The 20,372-nt window shown below is 37.8% G+C and overlaps 1 protein-coding gene across 1 annotated transcript in view; it reads right to left on the bottom strand.

The window, feature by feature from the left end:
- LOC126266683 (RING finger and SPRY domain-containing protein 1-like) overlaps positions 1–20,372 on the bottom strand; it is a 151,422-nt gene that overhangs the window by 36,996 nt on the left and 94,054 nt on the right. Inside the window, exons 8-9 of the mRNA XM_049971108.1 lie at positions 13,711–13,925; positions 4,483–4,638 (exon numbers count right to left, since the gene is read on the bottom strand). Of these exons, the coding sequence (XP_049827065.1) occupies positions 4,483–4,638; positions 13,711–13,925 (371 nt within the window). The remainder of the gene's footprint in view (positions 1–4,482; positions 4,639–13,710; positions 13,926–20,372) is intronic.

The raw sequence follows: 20,372 nt of genomic DNA, 5'->3' as shown, positions 1-20,372 counted from the left end.
ACTGGAAGGTTTCAGATAGATTACATAACGGTAAGGCAGATTTAGAAACCAGGTCTCAAATTGTAAGACATTTCGAGGAGCAGATTTGGACACTGACCACAACCTATTGGTTAAGGACTCTAGATTAAAACTGAAGAAACTGCAGAAACTGCAAGAAGGTGGGAATTTAAGGAGATGGGACCTGGATAAACCGACAGAACCAGAGGTTGTAGAGAGTTTCAGGGAGAGCATGAGGGAACAATTGACACGAATGGGGGAAAGAAATACAGTCGAAGAAGAATGGGTAGCTTTGAGGGATGAAATAATGAAGGCAGCAGAGGATCATGTAGGTAAGAAGATGAGGGCTAGTAGAAATCCTTGGGTAACAGAAGATATACTGAATTTAACTTATTAAAGGAGAAAATATAAAAATGCAGTAAATGAAGCAGACAAAAAGAAAGACAAATTTCTCAAAAACGAAATCGACAGGAAGTGCAAAATGGCTAAGCAGGGATGGCTAGAGGACAAATGTAAGGATGCAGAGGCATATCTCACTAGGGGGTAAGATAGATACTGCTTACAGGAAAATTAAAGAGACCTTTGGAGAAAAGAGCACCACTTGTATGAATATCAAGAGCTGAGAGGGAAACCCAGTTCTAAGCAAAGAAGAGAAAGCAGAAAGGTGGAAGGAGTATATAGAGGGTCTATCGAAGGGTGATGTGATGTACTTGAGCGCAATATTATGGAAATGGAAGAGGATTTAGATGAAGATGAAATGGGAGATGATACTGTGTGAAGAGTTTGACAGAGCACTGAAAGACCTAACTAGAAATGAGGCCCCGGGAGTAGACAACATTCCATTAGAACTACTGACAGCCTTGGGAGAACCATCCCTGACAAAACTCTACCACCTGGCAAGCAAGATGTATGAGACAGGTGAAATATCCTCAGACTTCAAGAAGAATGTAGTAATTCCAATCCCAATGAAAGCAGGTGTTGACCGATGTGAAAATTACCGAACTAGCAGTTTAATAAGTCATGGCTGCAAAATACTAACGTGATTCTTTACAGAAGAAGAAGAATGGAAAAACTGGTAGGAGCCGACCTTGGGGAAGATCAGTTTGGATTCCGTAGAAATGCTGGAACACGTGAGGCAGTACAGACCCTACAACTTATCTTAGGAGATAGATTAAGGAAAGGCAAACCTACTCTTGTAGCATTTGTAGACTTAGAGAAAGCTTTCGACAATGCTGACTGGAAAACTCTCTTTCAAATTCTGAAGATGGCAAGGGTAAAATACAGGGAGCGAAAGGCTATTTACAATTTGTACAGAAACCAGATAGCAGTTATAAGAGTCAAGGGGCATGAAAGGGAAGCAGTGGTTGGGAAGGGAATGAGACAGGGTTGTAGCCTCTCCCCGATGTTATTCAATCTGTATATTGAACAAGCAGTAAAGGAAACACAAGAAAAATTCGGAGTAGGTACTAAAATCCATGGAGAAATAAAAACTTCAGTTTGCTGATGACATTGTAAATCTATCAGAGACAACAAAGGACCTGGAAGTGCTGTTGAATGGAATTGACAGTGTCTTGAAAGGAGGATATAAGATGAACATCAACAAAAGCAAAATGAGGATAATGGAATGTCGTTGAATTAAATTAGGTGATGCTGAGGGAATTAGATTAGGAAATGAGACACTTAAAGTAGTAGATGAGTTTTGCTATTTGGGGAGCAAAATAACTGATGATGGTCGAAGTAGAGAGGATATAAAATGTAGACTGGCAATGGCAAGGAAAGCGTTTCTGAAGAAGAGAAATTTGTTAACATCGTGTATAGATTTAAGTGTCAAAAAGTCTTTCCTGAAAGTACTTGTATGGAGTGTAGCCATGTGTGGAAGTGAAACGTGGACGATAAATAGTTCGGACAAGAAGAGAATAGACACTTTCAAAATGTGGTGCTACAGAAGAATGCTGAAGATTAGATGTGTAGATCACATAACTAATGAGGAGGTATTGAATAGAATTGGGGAGAAGAGGAGTTTGTGGAACAACTTGACAAGAAGAAGGGACCGGTTGGTAGGATATGTTCTGAGGCATCAAGGGATCACAAATTTAGCATTGGAGGGCAGCATGGAGGGTAAAAATCGTAGAGGGAGACCAAGAGGTGAATACACTAAGCAGAATCAGAAGGATGTAAGTTGCAGTAGGTACTGGGAAATGAAGAAGCTTGCACAGGATAGAATAGCATGGAGAGCTGCATCAAACCAGTCTCTGGACTGAAGACCACGACAACAACATGCTGTGCATCTAAACTATTACCCCTTTTGCTAAACAATAATGACCTGCACTTGCTTTTAGTCACATCGCACCATTCAACGTGTAAGCAATTCTCAATGAACATGTGCTAGAGAAGGAATTAATTCCATGACATATTCAATGTAAAGTTTAATTGGAAACTGTCAGGGTCTGGTGCCACGTTCACTTTAAGTACATTAATAGATTTTCAGTACTAGATGTGCTAACATTAGTGTATTTAATTTGTGGTTTAGTGCGGCTGTTGAACATTTGCACAGTAATATTCGTTCATGTAAATATATTTTTGCATGCGGAGTTTAAAAGTTCTGACAAATGTTTTGCCAAGACCTGACTGAAAATTATTCCAAGCTTCATCTATGGCCCTTCCTTACTGATGCGGGAGGTATCATTAACTACTGTCTATTAGTTATGTGTGCAATCTCTTCTGTACCAAGATTATGCTGGTCTCGATTTTTTTCAAAATATTCATAAATGGTGCCATTACACCAGCATGAATCTTTGTCATCTTTTGTTATTTTACTTGGAATGTACTTATCAGGACTGCAGCTTACATCATCTTTCTGACTTCACAATGCTCTCCCAGCTTTCTTGATTATCTTTATGCCATTGATGGCCATTTACTTGTACCAGCATTATGGTCACTAAGCCCTCTCTGACTGATCTGACTACATACAATCAATGAAATAGCTGATAGGACCGCAATGTTCCTCTATATAATCTGACACCCATTGTCGGGGCTGCTGAGGTAACCACTACATAATGACTACTTATCAATTGTGGAGACCAACTGTGGGGAAGGGGGGGGGGGGGGGGAGCATGATTGTACTCTTACCAGAAAAAGATCAAGAGTTCAAAAGCTAGAGTTAACTTTTTCTACTACATGTTTCTGTGCACCATCCAGCAATCCTAGCAAGTGATTGAGTAACAGATAGGCACAACAAAAAGACTGTCATCACTCGCACACCATGCAGCTGTATGATAATGCTTGGGCGAGGGCCTCTATAGCCCAGTCGGTGGAACATTTTTGGCCACCAAGGCCTTTGTCAAAAACAGACAACAGGCGCGCACACACACGCATGCATGCACGCACGCTGAAGCCACACTCATTTTTGTAGCAGTTTTTTGTTGCGCTTATCTGCGAATCAGCATTTCTGCTATATGGTGAGTAGCAACTATCCTTTTCGTAATATTGTTACATTCCATCCTGGATTTTCCATCGTTTTATAAAAGGTATAATGTTTAGTGCACTACTTCATTTAAAAATATGAACTAAAATAGAGAAACAATTGAAATCCCTCTGAATTATGCTCAAAATCATGTACTGCAAATAAGGGGCATCAAATGTTTCTTTAAACTACCTTATTTCTTACTTTCGGCACACCATTTCACAAAAATTTTTGTTTTGTTCAGATATCATGAAATATATTATACATAAAATATCTATTATAACAACAAAAATAATAAATTTTTTACAATATGATGTAATTGGATATATAAAAAAATCTTCTCACTAAGTGGCAGCAGGATAACAAACATAAAAAAAAAGGTTTTACATATGCAAGTTTTTGGAGTGGCTACTTCTTCCAGCAGAAGTGTTGAAGGGAAAGGAAGAGGGGTAAAGGATAAAGACTAGAGAAGTCTTCTAAAAGGGGTAAGTTTAGGAAATTTGCCCAGAACCTCAGTCAGGGGAAACTTACCGGATGGTAAGTCTTCCATGACCTGGGGTTCTGGGGGACTTTTAGGTTTTTGTAAAGCTATCTGTAGTCCTTTTCCTTCACCCCTCTTTCTTCCCCTTCAACCCTGGAGCCACTGGCTCCAAAAGCTTGTGTACGTAGAACATTTTTTATATGTATGTTTTCCTGCTGCCACTTAAAATATTATAGTTGGTCTTCTTCTTCTAATACTACTACTACTACTACTACTACTACTACTACTACTACTACTTACCACCACCACCACCACCACCACCACCACCACCACCACAGCCAATTTATAGCCTAACTAGCCTAACTATATACATAAATATATATACCCAGCAACCCCAAAGCTAGTGGACTTGCCATTTCTTTCAATCCACTGCTGACTTGCATGCTAACTTCTTTTCTCTTTATTTGGACATTATGAAAAAGAATCATAACTGAAATAAATTATTTACTTTCTATATAACACCATTAATGGCTTAATATACCTGGGCAGGACAACCTTGTCTGCAGGATCAAGAGTGGCATGCGTGTTAAAGCTCTGAAAGTTGCGATCCTTTGGTGGGAAGCGGTATGGAGTTGCACCAAAATTGAAACGGCATTGCTGGAATGACATGAAACTTGCTGCTGCAAAAAATCCTGACCTGTAAACATACAAATATATAAGGTTTACTGAAAAACAAAATGACTATGAGCAATATCTGATCACGCTGATCAATTGTGGCAACACTAGTTTATTGAGTACCACAGCACAGCATGTTAAGGCCCTTGACAATCAGTAAAATTTTCAATCAGAATAAATCAAAGTAAATGGATCCCTCACCTCTTAATTACCAAGATTTATGAAAACTAGTACAGGTATAAAGACTTAAAAGTGTAGAGAACCTGCTGATTGGCAGCAAGCAAAAAATTAATACCTAAAACATCTTCTTATCATGTAAAGAAAAAAAGGAGAAGGTAACATTGATATGACAATGAAAATTTCTGGGTGGATATAAACAATGGAATGAGTAAAGGTAATATACTTTTAGCTGTGTGGTGTCTCTTTTTTTGGATGTGTTCAAAAGAAAATACAAAGGTATGTATGTTGTTCATTCAAATACACAAAACCCAATGCTGTGGAAAAGGTCGGATAGTGCCCTAAGCAATCCACCATTGTCAGAAAACTTCGAGTTTTAAATTGGACCCAGTAACATATAACACATCCCTGTGCCAAAACTATCCAAGCTTTTGCATGTTATGATATGTAATTTTACTGGACTAGTTCTCAAGCCAAATTTACCTTCTTGCAGAAGCACTGATCTAACTAAATTAATGTTTCTCATAAAATGGGAAGCAAATGGCAGCAAGAACAAGACGCAGCACTGATGGCCACAATAACTGACAATTTTCAACAACTCTCAGAGATAGAGGACACTTGTTTTGACAGCCTATTGTACTATTAGACTGAAAATATTTGATTAAAAAAAACATGTGTCACATAATTGAAGAAATTGACTGTAAAGAGAAAGGGACTGTAAACTTGGAAGTGACAGACTACCTGTGTTTCTTTAACCCTTTCAGATCCTCTGGCTACAACTGTGTACATGCAGTTGCAATAGAAGTATTTTTTCCCAATGGGAACCTGAGGTACAAATCTGCAAACGTTCAACCTCTTCATCACGTGCCAACGCTGACAACTGTGGAGCATTATCATGAAAAAATCAGAAGTCAACGTGGCAGTAGGCAGCTGCTTGTAACCACCAGGATACGTGGTTTGCTGTATTCCACTGTATAACTGAAAATTGTCATTGTTCTTTTGCATGGTAATTGTTGAATGATCGTTTTACTATTTATTACAATAGACAATATTTTGTAATTAGTTATTTTAGTCAATAAAATGAAACAACATTTACAAAGTATGTTTTGAGAATGGTTACATATTTTTGTTTAAGTCTTGCATTAAAATCATAAAAAAATTACGTATGGGCATTCCCATATAAAGAAAAATTTTCCTTTCTTTAGAAAAAATTCAGGTCTGAAAGGGTCAATGACCAATATCTGGGCTTCACTGAACTGCAAGGCATATGTTGAGTAACTGGTCATTTCATTAACGGTAACTGATGCCTGAAAGCTTTAGCTCTTGAGACATACAGTTTCCCAGAAAAGCATACAGCTCTAATATTAGAGAGGCTTTAGACAAAGTGGTTTTAGGCGGAAAAGGATGATCACCATATAGCTTATTCAAAGTGGCAGACCAGGTGTCTTCTTTAGCCCACACTATCAATTTAATAGTGAGAAGTTCTTGTAACAGCAACAGTGATCCCTGTGTTACACAAAAAGATAAGAAAAATGGTCAGTTACTTTGATACAAGTTGCACTGATAATGAAGAACTCCACACAATCCTGGATCTAATGAAAAACTTTTAAATAAAGTAACTTAGGGAACACAAACCTGATGGGGAAACAGTCCATTTTATACACTACAACATGTAATAGAGAAAAAGGAATGCTTTGCAACCTCTGTATCGCCTTAGTGTTCAGGTGTTCACAACCTCACACTTGAGGAATGGCAAATTTTGAACAAATGTGTACTGGAGCCATTTGAATTGCCAACAATTAACATTTTAAAACTATATTTCTCTTTCAAAAGCTATTCCAGAACTCTGACAGCTATTCCTAACCCTATGCAAAGGAAAGGGAGCTACCTTAACAGCACAAAAGTTACAGAAATATCTGCACCACTCACTAACAACTACATTAGGATTAATAGAAACAAACTGAGTAAATGCAGTTACTACTGTACCCGACCTAAGAATCAAAATGTTATCATTTATGAATCCTACTCATTCAATAAATGCTGTTTTAAGCCTCATTCCAGAGCACACACACGACAGATACCTCAGGATCTACTCATTCGCCCATTAACGACACTAGGCACGACTAACATTTCCAATCAAATGCCAGAGCATCTTTCAATGAAGAAATTTTCAATAAAAACCTAATGAAAAGCAGTCACGGTAGTACTGACCTGGACATTCAACAATATTTGGAAGAACCATATCTACAACGTATGAAGAATCCTACACAATGCTGGATGAAAAATGAGAATTGTTACCCAGGTCTAGCTGTCATGGCAGAACAGTATCCGGCAATACCTGCAGCTTCTGCTCCCAGTGACAAGACCATTTATAAACAAAGAAGCAGCCTAAAGGGCCAAATGGTTAATAAAATCATATTTCTAAACAAAAATCAATGATAATGCAGTAAGGGGGAGTAAAAATGCATTCAGATATTTTTTTTTCTTTCTACAATAAGTAAATGTATGTAAGTAGTGACTGACAATGTTAATTGATGCAAGATGTTTGAAATTCTGAGAAAAATCTGAGTAAGTTATAAGGAAAGATATAACAGACAATATGTACAAGAACCAATAGAGAACAAAGAGATTAGAAGACAATAATGAACTGCTTGGATTACGAAGAGTACAAGATATGATTGTAGTCTTTAACCCCTACTGTTCAATTTATACTTTGAAGAAGCAATGATGAAAAGAAAAGAAGAGATCAACAGGGGAATTAAATTTTGCCGAGAAAGCTCATCAATGATACGTTTCGCTGATGTCATTGCTGTTCTCAGTGAAAATGAACAAGAGTTTCGGCACATCTCAGCTCATTCGACCAGTGAGTCACACCAGTTTCCTACTGAAAAGGAAATCTTAACATCACATCATTCCCGTTATTCACTGGATGTGTCTCCTCCTGACTAATTCCTCTTACCAAAACTGAAAATACTGTACAAGAGCTCAAGAGCAGACTCAACTAAGATGATCTAGAATGGCATCAATATTTAACAAAGAAAATTTCAGAAGGATATGTAAGTAAATGAAAACTTATGTCGAACAATGAATCTCATCAAATGGATCTTTTTGAAGCTGACTACAGAATGATTTTCTGCCATCAACATACATTCTGTGTAAGGATAATGAATAAGAGGGAAATTATGTCGAGTACAAAGGCATACAAACAGTCGTTTTTCTCTTGTTCTGTCTGCATGTGGGACACAGTGGCTTGTGGAGTACGTATATAGATATAGCTCTTATATTTGATTCAGTATTTGGAAGACTGATTCTGAAACTGCCTCAATCTGGGAACTTTTTGAATACATTTTTTATGAAGAGGCTACATATAAAATAGAATCCTTTGAAATGTGGGAAACAACTGGCAGACATGTGGAGGGGAGTGACGGATGGGAGGGGGGAATGTTGTTACGAGCAAATCTAGCACACTGTAATAACGTTTCAATTCATGAACAATGAATAACAACAAAAGAGGGATCTAAATATTTTATGAGTTATTGAATTAGCACTTTTCACAAGATGCTTGAAATGCAGAAGACTAATATCTCACTCTCACACTGCAGATGGCACAGGAGGGTACTCTTACCATTCCTTCATTTATTGTCCTCTCACAATATGTAAGAAATCTGTACCTGAAGAATCTATTCCACAGATCTACTCATTGTGTATGAATTAAATTTGAAAGAGGACTCATCACGTATTTGTCTGCTGCCATTTAAATTAAAATTTATTTATTAGATTTTGCAATATATTTCAACAACATACTTTAATAATAATAATAATAATAATAATAATAATAATAATATTTTATTATTATTGTTAGTAAGTGGCAATCTGGGATTGGAATAAGGAAATCAGATGTTAAAAAACAGCAATCAAGAGAGCAATTTCAAAAAGAGCCTTTAGGATTTCATGTGCAGATCCCACAACCATATGAAAATCATTAAATGCGACGTGAAACTTATAGAGGATGCTGAGACTACACGAGCCCATAACCCCACTATTAAAGACATTCCTTACTGGGATTTGCATCAATAGCTTACTGATAGGTGGAGGCGATCATGGTGTCATTTTTCACATACTAAAGTCAAGCATGTTATTTACTGTCATCTGACGATTCCCATTCTGAAGTGGGAGTTAAACGACCAAGATTTAGGACAGTTTCAGAAAATGAACTGTTTGAAGCTGACTGCCAAACGATTCTACTGCAGCTAACATACATTGTACATAAGGGCCACAAAGATAAACTATGAGTAATTAGGGCTCATACGGAGGCGTATAGACAGTCGTTTCTCCCTCATTCCATTTGTGAGTAGAACAGATCAGTAACTGACAAGTAATGGTACAGGGCTTGAGGAGTATCTATGTAGATGTAGATATCGCTTCTGGATCTGAAGTTTTAGTACCATTTTAGTTGTAAAATTAACAATACATGTTTTCTGATAAAGCACATCATACAGTGGAGCTTTTACAGCAACAATAATTCCACTTACTGTTTGCAATTAATAACAACATTTGCATCACACCTAACACATAAAAGTAAAATTCCCAGAGTTTGGTATCCTATTAGTGTCCCTTTAAAACAGGAAACAATAGGTGAGGACATAATTTTGAAGATTAATGTTTGTCAAAAACATTATAACATTCCAGTATTGTTTTTTTTTAGTTTAAAACAAAATGGAGAATCCAGGATGGCAGGGAAGGGAAGTTGCTACTCACCATAGAGCAGAGATGCTGAGTAATAGATACGTACAACAAAGAGATTGTCAAACAAGTAAGCTTTCCATCAAATAGGTCTTCATTGCGCGCGCGCACGCACACACACACACACACACACACACACATACACACATACACACACACACACACAACACAACACAACACAACACAGAGAGAGAGAGAGAGAGAGAGAGAGAGAGAGAGAGAGAGAGAGAGAGAGAGAGAGAGAGAGACAACAATCTCTGGCTGCCGAAGCCTTTTTGGCTGAAAGCTTATTTGTTTGACAGTCTTTTTGCTGTGCTCATCTGTCACTCAACATCTCCACTATATGGTTAGTAGCAATCTATCCTTTTCATAACATTTTCAATAGTTAATTTATTCAGGTAATAACAAATGTCACCAAAATTTGTGAAACCATGAAATTTTATTTAAGATGTTCTATACTACAATTTACCATTCATTCTTTAACTGTAAAATTTTTTTTTCATGTAAGAGAAAAATGTAAACTAATCCTCATAGGAATCCCATTTTGGGACATTGTATCTATAAACAGGGTGTATACCTGGACAAGAAGAAAAAATCCCAGATTTATCCCCCATTTTTCAGTTAAAAATACACTTTTTCTGCGTTGCCTGACAGTGTACTTTCCCTCAGAGCTGTTAATTTATCAATCCTTTCAATGGTAATGGTTTTATACACTGGCATAGAACTTCCCAGGAAATGAAACATGGCAAAAAAGCAATGTGTTTTGGAAAGATGTTTGATGCGCAGCAACATCCGCACCGTGTATTTCCTTATTACAGAAGTATAAATACAAGTTCCACCAAATACAGCATTAGTATCTGAACCACTGAAATAAAGACTGTGGCATGCTTTTGTCAGCCAATCACAGCTCATGATGTCGTGCAATCTTGCCAGCCAATGACAGCAGATATTCAAAGCATATGACAAGTGATGTAGTCAGTCAACAGCAACATCTCTGTTAAACAGCACAAACACACAAATCGGGAAAGTTAATTATTTAAATTAATATACATATAGTATGCCAACGGCCTTAGCGCAGTGGTAACACCGGTTCCCGTCAGTTCACAGAAGTTAAGCACTGTCGGGTGGGCAAGCACTTAGATGGGTGACCATCCGGTCTGCCTAGTGCAAGCGGGGTGCACTTGGCCCTTGTGAGGCAAACTGAGGAGCTACTTGATTGAGAAGTAGTGGTTCCGGTCTCATAAACTGACATATGGTCAGGAGAGTGGTGTGCTGACTGCATGCCCCTCCGTATCCACATCCATCCACATCCAGTGACGCCTCTAGGCTGAAGATGACACAGCAGCTGGTCAGTACTGCTGGGCCTTCATGGCCTGTCTGGATGGAGTTCAGTTTTTATTTTTTTACATATAGTGTTGCTACAAGTAAAGCTAAGCTTTCACAAATAATACTGGTCCTTTTCTTCATATGTACTCTTCAAATACATCAACAGAAAGTTTGCCAGTAAAATTTTAAATAATGACATAAATGGCTGGTCTTCAGGTCCAAAATTTTTGTAAATGGTGGTCCTCAAGTATTAAGTTCTGAATCAGAGTCAAACGCTCTGCGATTTAAGAAATTCACCACATATTCTCACATGAAACATAATTCATCTTGCATAAAATTAATTTTACTTTGAAAGTAATGCTTCTCAAACTATCATTTACAATATTTTCCCAAAGAGTGTCAGGAAGCAAGCATTACTGCACATGTGCAGTTATAATGACTGTGGAAGCCTGTTTTCGGTATTTGCTCTGCTCATATGGTTTCTGTAACCTGTCTGTCTGATTTCGTGTGTACTGGAGCATCATGTGCCTCTGTGCAGCTCAGCAACATGTTGTTCAGAGGGGAGAAGTGGAGTTATTATAATTACACATTTTAATTACAAAACTAGACTCTACAGCTTAAAGTACACAAATATTTTGCTCTATGGTGACTAACAAGGATTGTTTTTATTCATACTTTGCAATACTGTTATCTAACATTTCCACACAGCACTGCAAAAAATAGTAAGGAGGAATACAGAACTCTTACTAAAATTAAAAAAAAAAAAACAGTTCCTTGTATACTCCAAAACTAAGTACAATACGTTTCTCATGACCTTTTCAAATGGTATAAAAAATTAACAAGGTTATCTGTGAAGTCAAGAAATTGTATAACTGGCAATTTACATTCTACTCCAGGAACAAATATAAAGCCTCTTGGGGAGTTACACTGATAAAAACACTGTATGTTGCCAGTCTTTAATTAACCAAAGAATGGCATACTTTAAATTTAAGACATAAACAACACAAATTATGAAATATCATGAAGCCTAGAGGAGGTACAAGACAAATTATGAAACATGTCTTGTGATAAAAAAATATTGTTTCTCACGGAAAGCAGATTTGTAAAATTCTGCTTATGCTGTCAAGATATTTGAAACAAAACTCAATGTGGTTTGGACTCAAGTCGATGCACATCCTGTGCAGAAATACTGAGCCATGCTTTCTCTATAGCCGTCGATAACTACGAAAGTGTTGCCGGTGCAGGATTTTGCGCACGAACTGATCTCTCAATTACGTTCCATAAATGTTTGGTGGGATTCATGTCAAGTGATCTGGATGGCCATATCGTTCACTGGAATTGCACAGAATGTTCTTCAAACCAATCATGAACAATTGTGGCTTGGTGACATCACGCATTGTCATTCATAAAAATTCCGTCTTTCTTTGGGACCATGAAGTTCATGACTGGCTGAAAATGGTCTCCAAATAGCTAAACATAAACATTTCCAGTCAACAATTGGTTCAACTAGACCAGAGGACCCAGTCCATTCCATGTGAACACAGCCCACACCATTATGGAGCCACCATCAGCTTGCACAGTGACCTGTTGATATCTTGGGTCCATGGCTTTGTGGGGTCTGTGCCATACTAGAGCCCTACCATCAGCTCTTATCTGCTGAAACTGGGACTCATCCGACAAGGCCACAATTTTCCATTCATTTATAGTCCAACCAACATGGACATGAGCTCAGGAGACGCACTGCAGCTGATGTGTTGTTAGCAAACGCTGCCATAGCCCATGCCCATTAATGCCAAATTTTGCTGCACTCTCTAACAGATACATTCGTTGTATGTCCCACATGATTTCTGCCTTTATTTCACACAGTGTAGCTTGTCTGTTAGCACAGCAATCTCTACGCAAACACCACTGTTCTCAGTCATTAAGTGAAGGCCGTTGGCCACTGAATTGTCTATGATGAGAGATAATACCTGAAATTTGATATTATCGACATACTCTTGACACTGTGGATCTCAGAATACTGAATTCCCCATCGAATTCCGAAATGGAATGCCCATGCATCTAACTCCAACTACCATCCTGCATTCAAAGTACGTTAATTCTCCACATGCAGCTATATTCACATCAGAGACCTTTCCACATGAATCATCTGATTACAAATGGCAGCTCTGCCAATGAACTGCCCTTTTGTACCTCACACATGTCATGCTACCACTATCTGTACATGTGAATAACACTATCCCATGACTTTTTCCACCTTAGTGTAATGTGCGGTAAAAAGAGAATGACACTTCACTGACTAAAGCTCTACACTTTCATTTCTGGTCATCTCCTTTAATAGCTTTTCAGTGCATACTTGTATACTGGGAAATCAGAAAGCAAAACATCATAATTGAGTTACCATACTGATTCCAATACAAAACAAATATAGAAACAACTTTTGTTTGGCAGGTGGTAAAAAAAGCTGCTAAATTTTCTTTCAGAATCAATGATACCTTTATTTCACAACAACAGTATTACTCAAGCATAGGCAGGGAGGTTCTAGAACACTAGGTCAAGGGAAACAGGATGCAGGGTGAAGGAAGCAATAATCAGCAATGAAATGATGGCAACAGACAAGAAACACAAAATGTTGGATGTTACAAGTGGCAATGAGGGCATTAGGGATGTGTGACGTATATCAAGGAATAGATAAAATGTAGATGAAAGTAACAACAGTAAAAATAATGCAGAAATGAGCAGTACCAGGTCTCTTTCTCTAATGTACTACTCAGCTATTTCCACTTATCTTACTATATTCAAACTGAAGTGTGTTATCAGCTGAAGAGGAATGACAGAGCTCTATTACCTTGCAATGCCAAACACATCAGTACAGGGTGCGAGGGCCTCCCCATTGAGGTAGAAGATGGCCTCGGGCACAGTCAAATCAAGAAGGCACCCCAAGATGTCACCTGCTTTCCAAGCTGACTGGCCTTGAGCTCGATTGTGGGCATCATGCCATATAAGTCGTCGACATCCATCATATGCGACAGAAAAAGCATCGTCTCCAATTCCGTAACCTTCCTGAAAGTGCATAATAGAACGATTGAGATCTTGACATAATACTATTGTGCTGTGAGCAACACGAAAAGGTCTTGGCTACTTTTAGCTCATACAGAATAAATTCTGCCTGAATCATCATTCATAATTTGGTGGTCACGTTTAAAATTCACACAGTTGATTCATATCAGGACAAAGAAACTGTACTAGAGGACACTACACATTTTACCTCATCCAATCAACATTCAATGGTGTAAATTGCACTACATGCAGTTTTTTTTTATTTTTTATTTTATTTTTTTTATTTTCATATTATGTCAGAGAACTTGCAAAAGTATAAGAAAAGAGAGAACAAAACTCCCAACACCAAAAACAAGAACAACTTCAAAAAGTCACTGCATATGAATATCACTAAGATAACATTATACCTAAAACAAGGATCCATATTACTAAATGGCTAACCTCATTCATTGTTCATTGTGCACGGTGCCAGTTGGAGGTTGCCTATCTGATGGCTTCCAGGGGGCAACAAAAATGTGATTTTAAAAATTTCATATAATTACTGAGCGAATTTAAGAATTTCATATGCTGTTGTAATTTACTCATTAAGAGCTATAATCTTATGTCAAATGTTTAATACATTAAGATAAGTACCCTATATTACAGTTACAAATTGCATAAATGTCATGAGGCAGTATAACTCAACGCACACAAATTTCCCAAGCTATATTCGCCTAGTATTTGAGAGTGAAAGCACTTAGTAGCTTCCAGGAAATTTTAAAAATAATATCAAACCTTTTCCAAAGTTTTCTTGTGTACGTGTCTGACACCAAATGCTTAACACATTAACTCATCATTCTTAAAGTGATAAGAAGTTCAAAGATGTTTTATACTTGGGAGTTCATTTTCTTACACAACTGGATGTTTACCGCTAGATCACTGATTATACCATCATAGTGAAATTTGAGAAGAAGTAGGTACATAGGCATGTTGAAAAATGGAAAGTTTTGTGGTTTTTGGACAGAAACCTTCGTCAAAAATATTTGCTCCCCCCCCCCTTTTTTGCTGACACACACACACACACACACACACACACACACACACACACACACACACACACGTATCTACATCATATATCCCCTGTTGTCTATTCATGCTGCCACCAAACTTCAAAATAGTATGGCTTAAGAAAAAAGGAAAAATCATCTACGATTTCTGCTCACATCTGATGCACTGAGTCTCCTGGCTTGAAGTTCTAGATTGCTCCATACAAATACTTTCAGAAATGACTTCCTGACACTTAAATCTATACTCTATGTTAACAAATTTCTCTTCCTCAGAAACGCTTTCCTTGCCATTGCCAGTCAACATTTTATATCTTCCCTACTTCGACCATCGCCAGTTATTTTGCTCCCAAAATAGCAAAACTCCTTTACTACTTTCAGTGTCTCATTTCTTAATCTAATTGCTTTAGTATCACCTGATTTAGTTAGACTACATTGCAATATCCTTGTCTTGCTTTTGTTGATGTTCATCTTATATCCTCCTCTCAAGACACTGTCCATTCCGCTACACTGTTCTTCCAAGTCCTTTGCTGTCTGTGGCAGAATTACGATGTCATCGGCGAATCTCAAAGTTTTTATTTCTTATCCGTGGATTTTAATTCCTGCTCCAAATTTTTCTTTTGTTTCCTTTACTGCTTGCTCAATATACAGATTGAGTAATATCGGGGATATTCTACAACCCTGTCTCACTCCCTTCCCAACCACTGCTTCCCTTCCATGCCCCTCAACTCTTAGAACTGCCATCTGGTTTCTGTACAAAATGTAAATAGCCTTTCGCTCCCTGTATTTCACTCCTGCCACCTTCAGAATTTGAAAAAGAATATTCCAGTCTACACTGTCAAAAGCTTTCTCTGAGTTCACAAATACTAGAAACATAGGTTTGCCTTTCCTTAATCTATCTTCCAAGATAAGTTGTATGGTCAGTACTGCCTCATGTTTTCCAACATTTCTACGGAATCCAAACTGATCTTCCCCAAGATGGCTTCTACCAGTTTTTCCATTCGTCTGTAAAGAATTCGCGTCAGTATTTTGCAGCCATGACTTATTAAACTGATGGTTCAGTAATTTTCACATCTGCCAACACCTGCTTTCTTTGGGATTGGAATTATTATATTCTTCTTGAAGTCTGAGGGTATTCTGCATGTCTCGTACACCTTGCTCAACAGACGGTAGAGTTTTGTCAGGCCAAGGCTAACAGTAGTTCTAATGGAATGTTGTCTCCTCCTGGGGCCTTCTTCCAACTCAGGTCTTTCAATGCTCTATCGAATTCTTAACACAGTATAGTCCCCATTTCATCTTCACCTACTTCAGTATTTCATCTCTCAAATCTACTCAGTCTTTTCCTACTTTATTTCTTTCCCCTGTTCTTGTCAATCGTTCCCTAATGCTCTCTCTGAAACACTCTGCAACCTCTGGTTCTTTCAGTTTATCCAATTCCTATCTCCCATCTCCTAAAATTCCCACCTTTTTTCAGTTTCTTCTGTTTTAATCTACAGTTTTATATTACACATATTTTCAATTCTTTTGATAACTTCTACAGATATAATGAAACCTGTAATAATAATCAAAATAATAACTTAAAGCAACAAAAATAGTAATAATAATAATAATAATAATAATAGTAAAGAGCTTTAAGAATGATACAAATTAGTTTAGCAACATCAAGCTGCAGACAGGCACAATTAAAAGACACTCATATGTAGCTTTCAGCCTCAGCCTTTATCAGTAGAGACGGGGAGGGGGAAGGACACAACGCAAGCAAACCTCAAGCACGCGCATGCTGAGTTTATGATCTTGCCCGTCTGCAACCGGACATGTCTTCTTTACATTAAGTAGCAATCAATCTTGTTAAAATTTCTGCCTCGAATTTTCATTGTTTGACAGAAGAGTTTAGCACATATGAATGATCCTTTTTCTTCTTCCTGGCCCTACAGCCCTAGAAGGGCCTTGCCTGCTCTAGAACATCATTCCATTTGTCCCTGTCTTTTGTCTCTATCCACAGACACCAATAATTTTTAAACCTTTTTTTATGTCATCCAAGTACTTAAGTCTTTGTCTTCCCCTGCTTCTTTGGCCTTCGCAGTTTTGCAGCAGTGCTATTTTTGTTGGGTTCTAATGCTCCATGCAAAAAACATGGATGACCATTTCAGGCAGTTTATGATTTTAAGATCTTACATGCCATAGATTTTGTGCAACACTTTTTGTTCAAAACATTCTATTAGCTCTTCACATTGTTGCATCAGTGTCCAGGTTTCTGATCCATACATTAATACTGGATGTATTAAAGTTTTATACAGCTGATACTTTGTTCTTCTGGACTTTAGTTGCAGGGCCAGCCCATAATAGCATTTATTATCTATATGGTGTGCCACTTTATTTCCACACTAATATCATTCTGTGATGTTACCAATGTTCCAAGACAAACAAATTCACGAACAGATTCTATTTGCACCTTTGTCAGTTTCTAAAACTGTATTTAGTTCTGGTTGTTACTATTCACATGTACTTACCTTTATTGATGGTCACTTCCAGCCCCATTTTGTATTCCTCCTGCCAACAGTGCCCTATGTGTTTCTTCAGCAGCTAGTTCTGTTCTTGCAATAATATCCATATCACCTGCATAGGCCAGAACCTGCACCATTCTATTGTATACTGCACATGTTGTGTTGTTTGGCCTGTGCATATTACCTTCTATAGTATATTAAAAACAAAGATTCCAAGACTTACCAAGCGGGAAAGCGCCGGCAGACAGGTACATGAACAAAACACACAAACACACACACAGAATTACTAGCTTTCGCAACCGATGGTTGCTTCTTCAGGAAGGAGAGGGAAAGACGAAAGGATGTGGGTTTTAAGGGAGAGGGTAAGGAGTCATTCCAATCCCGGGAGCGGGAAGACTTCCCTTAGGGGAAAAAAAGGACAGGTGTACACTCACGCGCACACACACACACACACACACACACACACACACACACACACCCATCCGCACATACACAGACACAAGCAGACATATTTAAAGGCAAAGAGTAAGGGCAGAGATGTCAGTCGAGGCGGAAGTACAGAGGCATATGTCTGCTTGTGTCTGTGTATGTGCGGATGGATGTGTGTGTGTGTGTGTGTGTGTGTGTGTGTGTGTGTGTGTGTGTGTGTGCGCGAGTGTACACCTGTCTTTTTTTCCCCTAAGGGAAGTCTTTCCGCTCCCGGAATTGGAATGACTCCTTACCCTCTCCCTTAAAACCCACATCCTTTCGTCTTTCCCTCTCCTTCCTGAAGAAGCAACCATCGGTTGCGAAAGCTAGTAATTCTGTGTGTGTGTTTGTGTGTTTTGTTCATGTGCCTGTCTGCCGGCGCTTTCCCGCTTGGTAAGTCTTGGAATCTTTGTTTTTAATATATTTTTCCCATGTGGAAGTTTCTTTCTATTTTATTTACCTTCTATAGTGCTATGTTAAAAAGCACACATGAAAATGAACCTCCTTGCTTCAGGCCACAGTTAGTTTCAAAATTTGGTGTTAAATTTCTTTATATCCGTACTTTATATACTACTTTTCCCACAGGCAAACTTATGAGGTGTACTAAATGCTGTGGTATGCCCAGTTTATTCATGGCTTCAACAAGCTTATTTCTTTTTATGATGTCATATGCTGCTTTAAAGTCAACAAATATATGATGAGTTTCTATATTGTATTGTATATTTTAATTTTTGCTATGAAGAGGTAATGATAAGAGCCCGTATTAGCACCTCTGAAACTACAGCCGTCTAGTACATCAGAGCCATGCATCATCTCTATTAATATGTGATCAATTCAGTTCCTAGTATTGTTGTTTGTGACACACACATCATTTTATGTATAATCTTATTCTGGAACCATGTGCTAGAAACTGTCATGTTAAGTGATGCTGGAAAATTTATCAGGCTGTGTCCATTGTTATTACTCTCTTTGCGGAGGCTGTATTTACTGATGATAGGGGACAAGGCTGCTCCTGCCCTATCTTAGCATTCTTATCCCCCTATCACTATTTTCATGTCTCTTTTGAACACTTTTGATAAGCTTGCTCAATTTCCTCATAGAAGGTCTCCTTCACTTATGCTGTCTTCTCCTCAGTAGTAGCATGAGCATTTAGGAGACTGTAGTTAAAGAATTTCCCCTTTATTAACATGTATCATATCCTTGGACTTTTTGCTTTAAATAGTATCACTATTCATTCAGTGCTTTGATTGACTATTAATCCCATACCAAACATGTGTTCACTATAGTGGCCACAGTAGTACACAGTACAGTGCTGTTTCTGGACCATATCCTGTACAGTTCATCTTATCTCTTGCAGGGCCACGACGTCCACCTTGTACAATTTTCACTATTCCTATAATGCTTCCAAGGGCTCCAAGACTATATAACGTCTGTACATTCCACGATCCAGTTCTCATATTCTTTTTACTTTGCAATAATCTTTGCCTTAGGGTCCGTCTGGCTGTATTTTCTTCAGATTTTGTAATATGACTTTTTCACAGGTATGGATTGTCAGTCCATAAACCAACCTCCTATTCTTCAGAGGGCCACTTCTCTCACTCTTGCCCACCCTGGAGTTGGGTACCCTATCTTCCACATGGTTGCTCTGGTTCGCAGAATTTCTTACATCTATTAATTTCTTTTCATGCTATTCTTTCTGCACTCTTGCTAGAAAAAGGAGACACACTGTCAGAAATCTAACAATTTTACATGCTTTGTCCATTCCATTTGCTACTGATTGGTAAGTAGATTTTCTCCATTTGTATTACACATATTTTTAATTTCTGCAATAACTTTTGCGGGTGTAATGAAATCCACGTATATGTATGATATTTTAGTTTGGTTGCTGATACCAACTCCAGGCAATTTATTTACTGCTTATTAAGCCTGACCACATTAGGACCTTAAGGCCTTCTCTTACCTCTGACTGGAAGCAACACACACCAAAGATATTATAAAAACAATCACAGGAATACTACTACTACTACTACTACTACTACTAATAATAATAATAATAATAATAATAATAATAATAATAATAATGACACTTAGTACTAATAATATTAAAGAGTATTGAGAATGATACAGCTTAGTTTAGCACATTTGAATCCATGTTTAGTATTAAAGAAGTGGAAGGGATAAGAAAATGGAGAATACTGAAACAATAGTGACAGTGACTGTAAGGAAAGAATGGAATTTAACTAAAGGACTCTGACAACACAGAGGAGGTAAAAGTTATAGTGGAGGGGTGATTGACAAAAGTGATCTGTAAATTAGAATATGGGAAAGATGGTTATTGTGGTGGAAGGTACTCCATTAGCTGTCTTTTGAAGTTTGGAAGGAATTTATTTTCTGCAATATTTTGAGGAAGATTGTTCCAAAGTCAGGTTTAGAGA

Source organism: Schistocerca gregaria, chromosome 4 (genome assembly GCF_023897955.1).
Source record: "Schistocerca gregaria isolate iqSchGreg1 chromosome 4, iqSchGreg1.2, whole genome shotgun sequence".
Classification (NCBI taxonomy): domain Eukaryota; kingdom Metazoa; phylum Arthropoda; class Insecta; order Orthoptera; family Acrididae; genus Schistocerca; species Schistocerca gregaria.
This window is presented reverse-complemented; position numbering and strand designations above follow the sequence as displayed.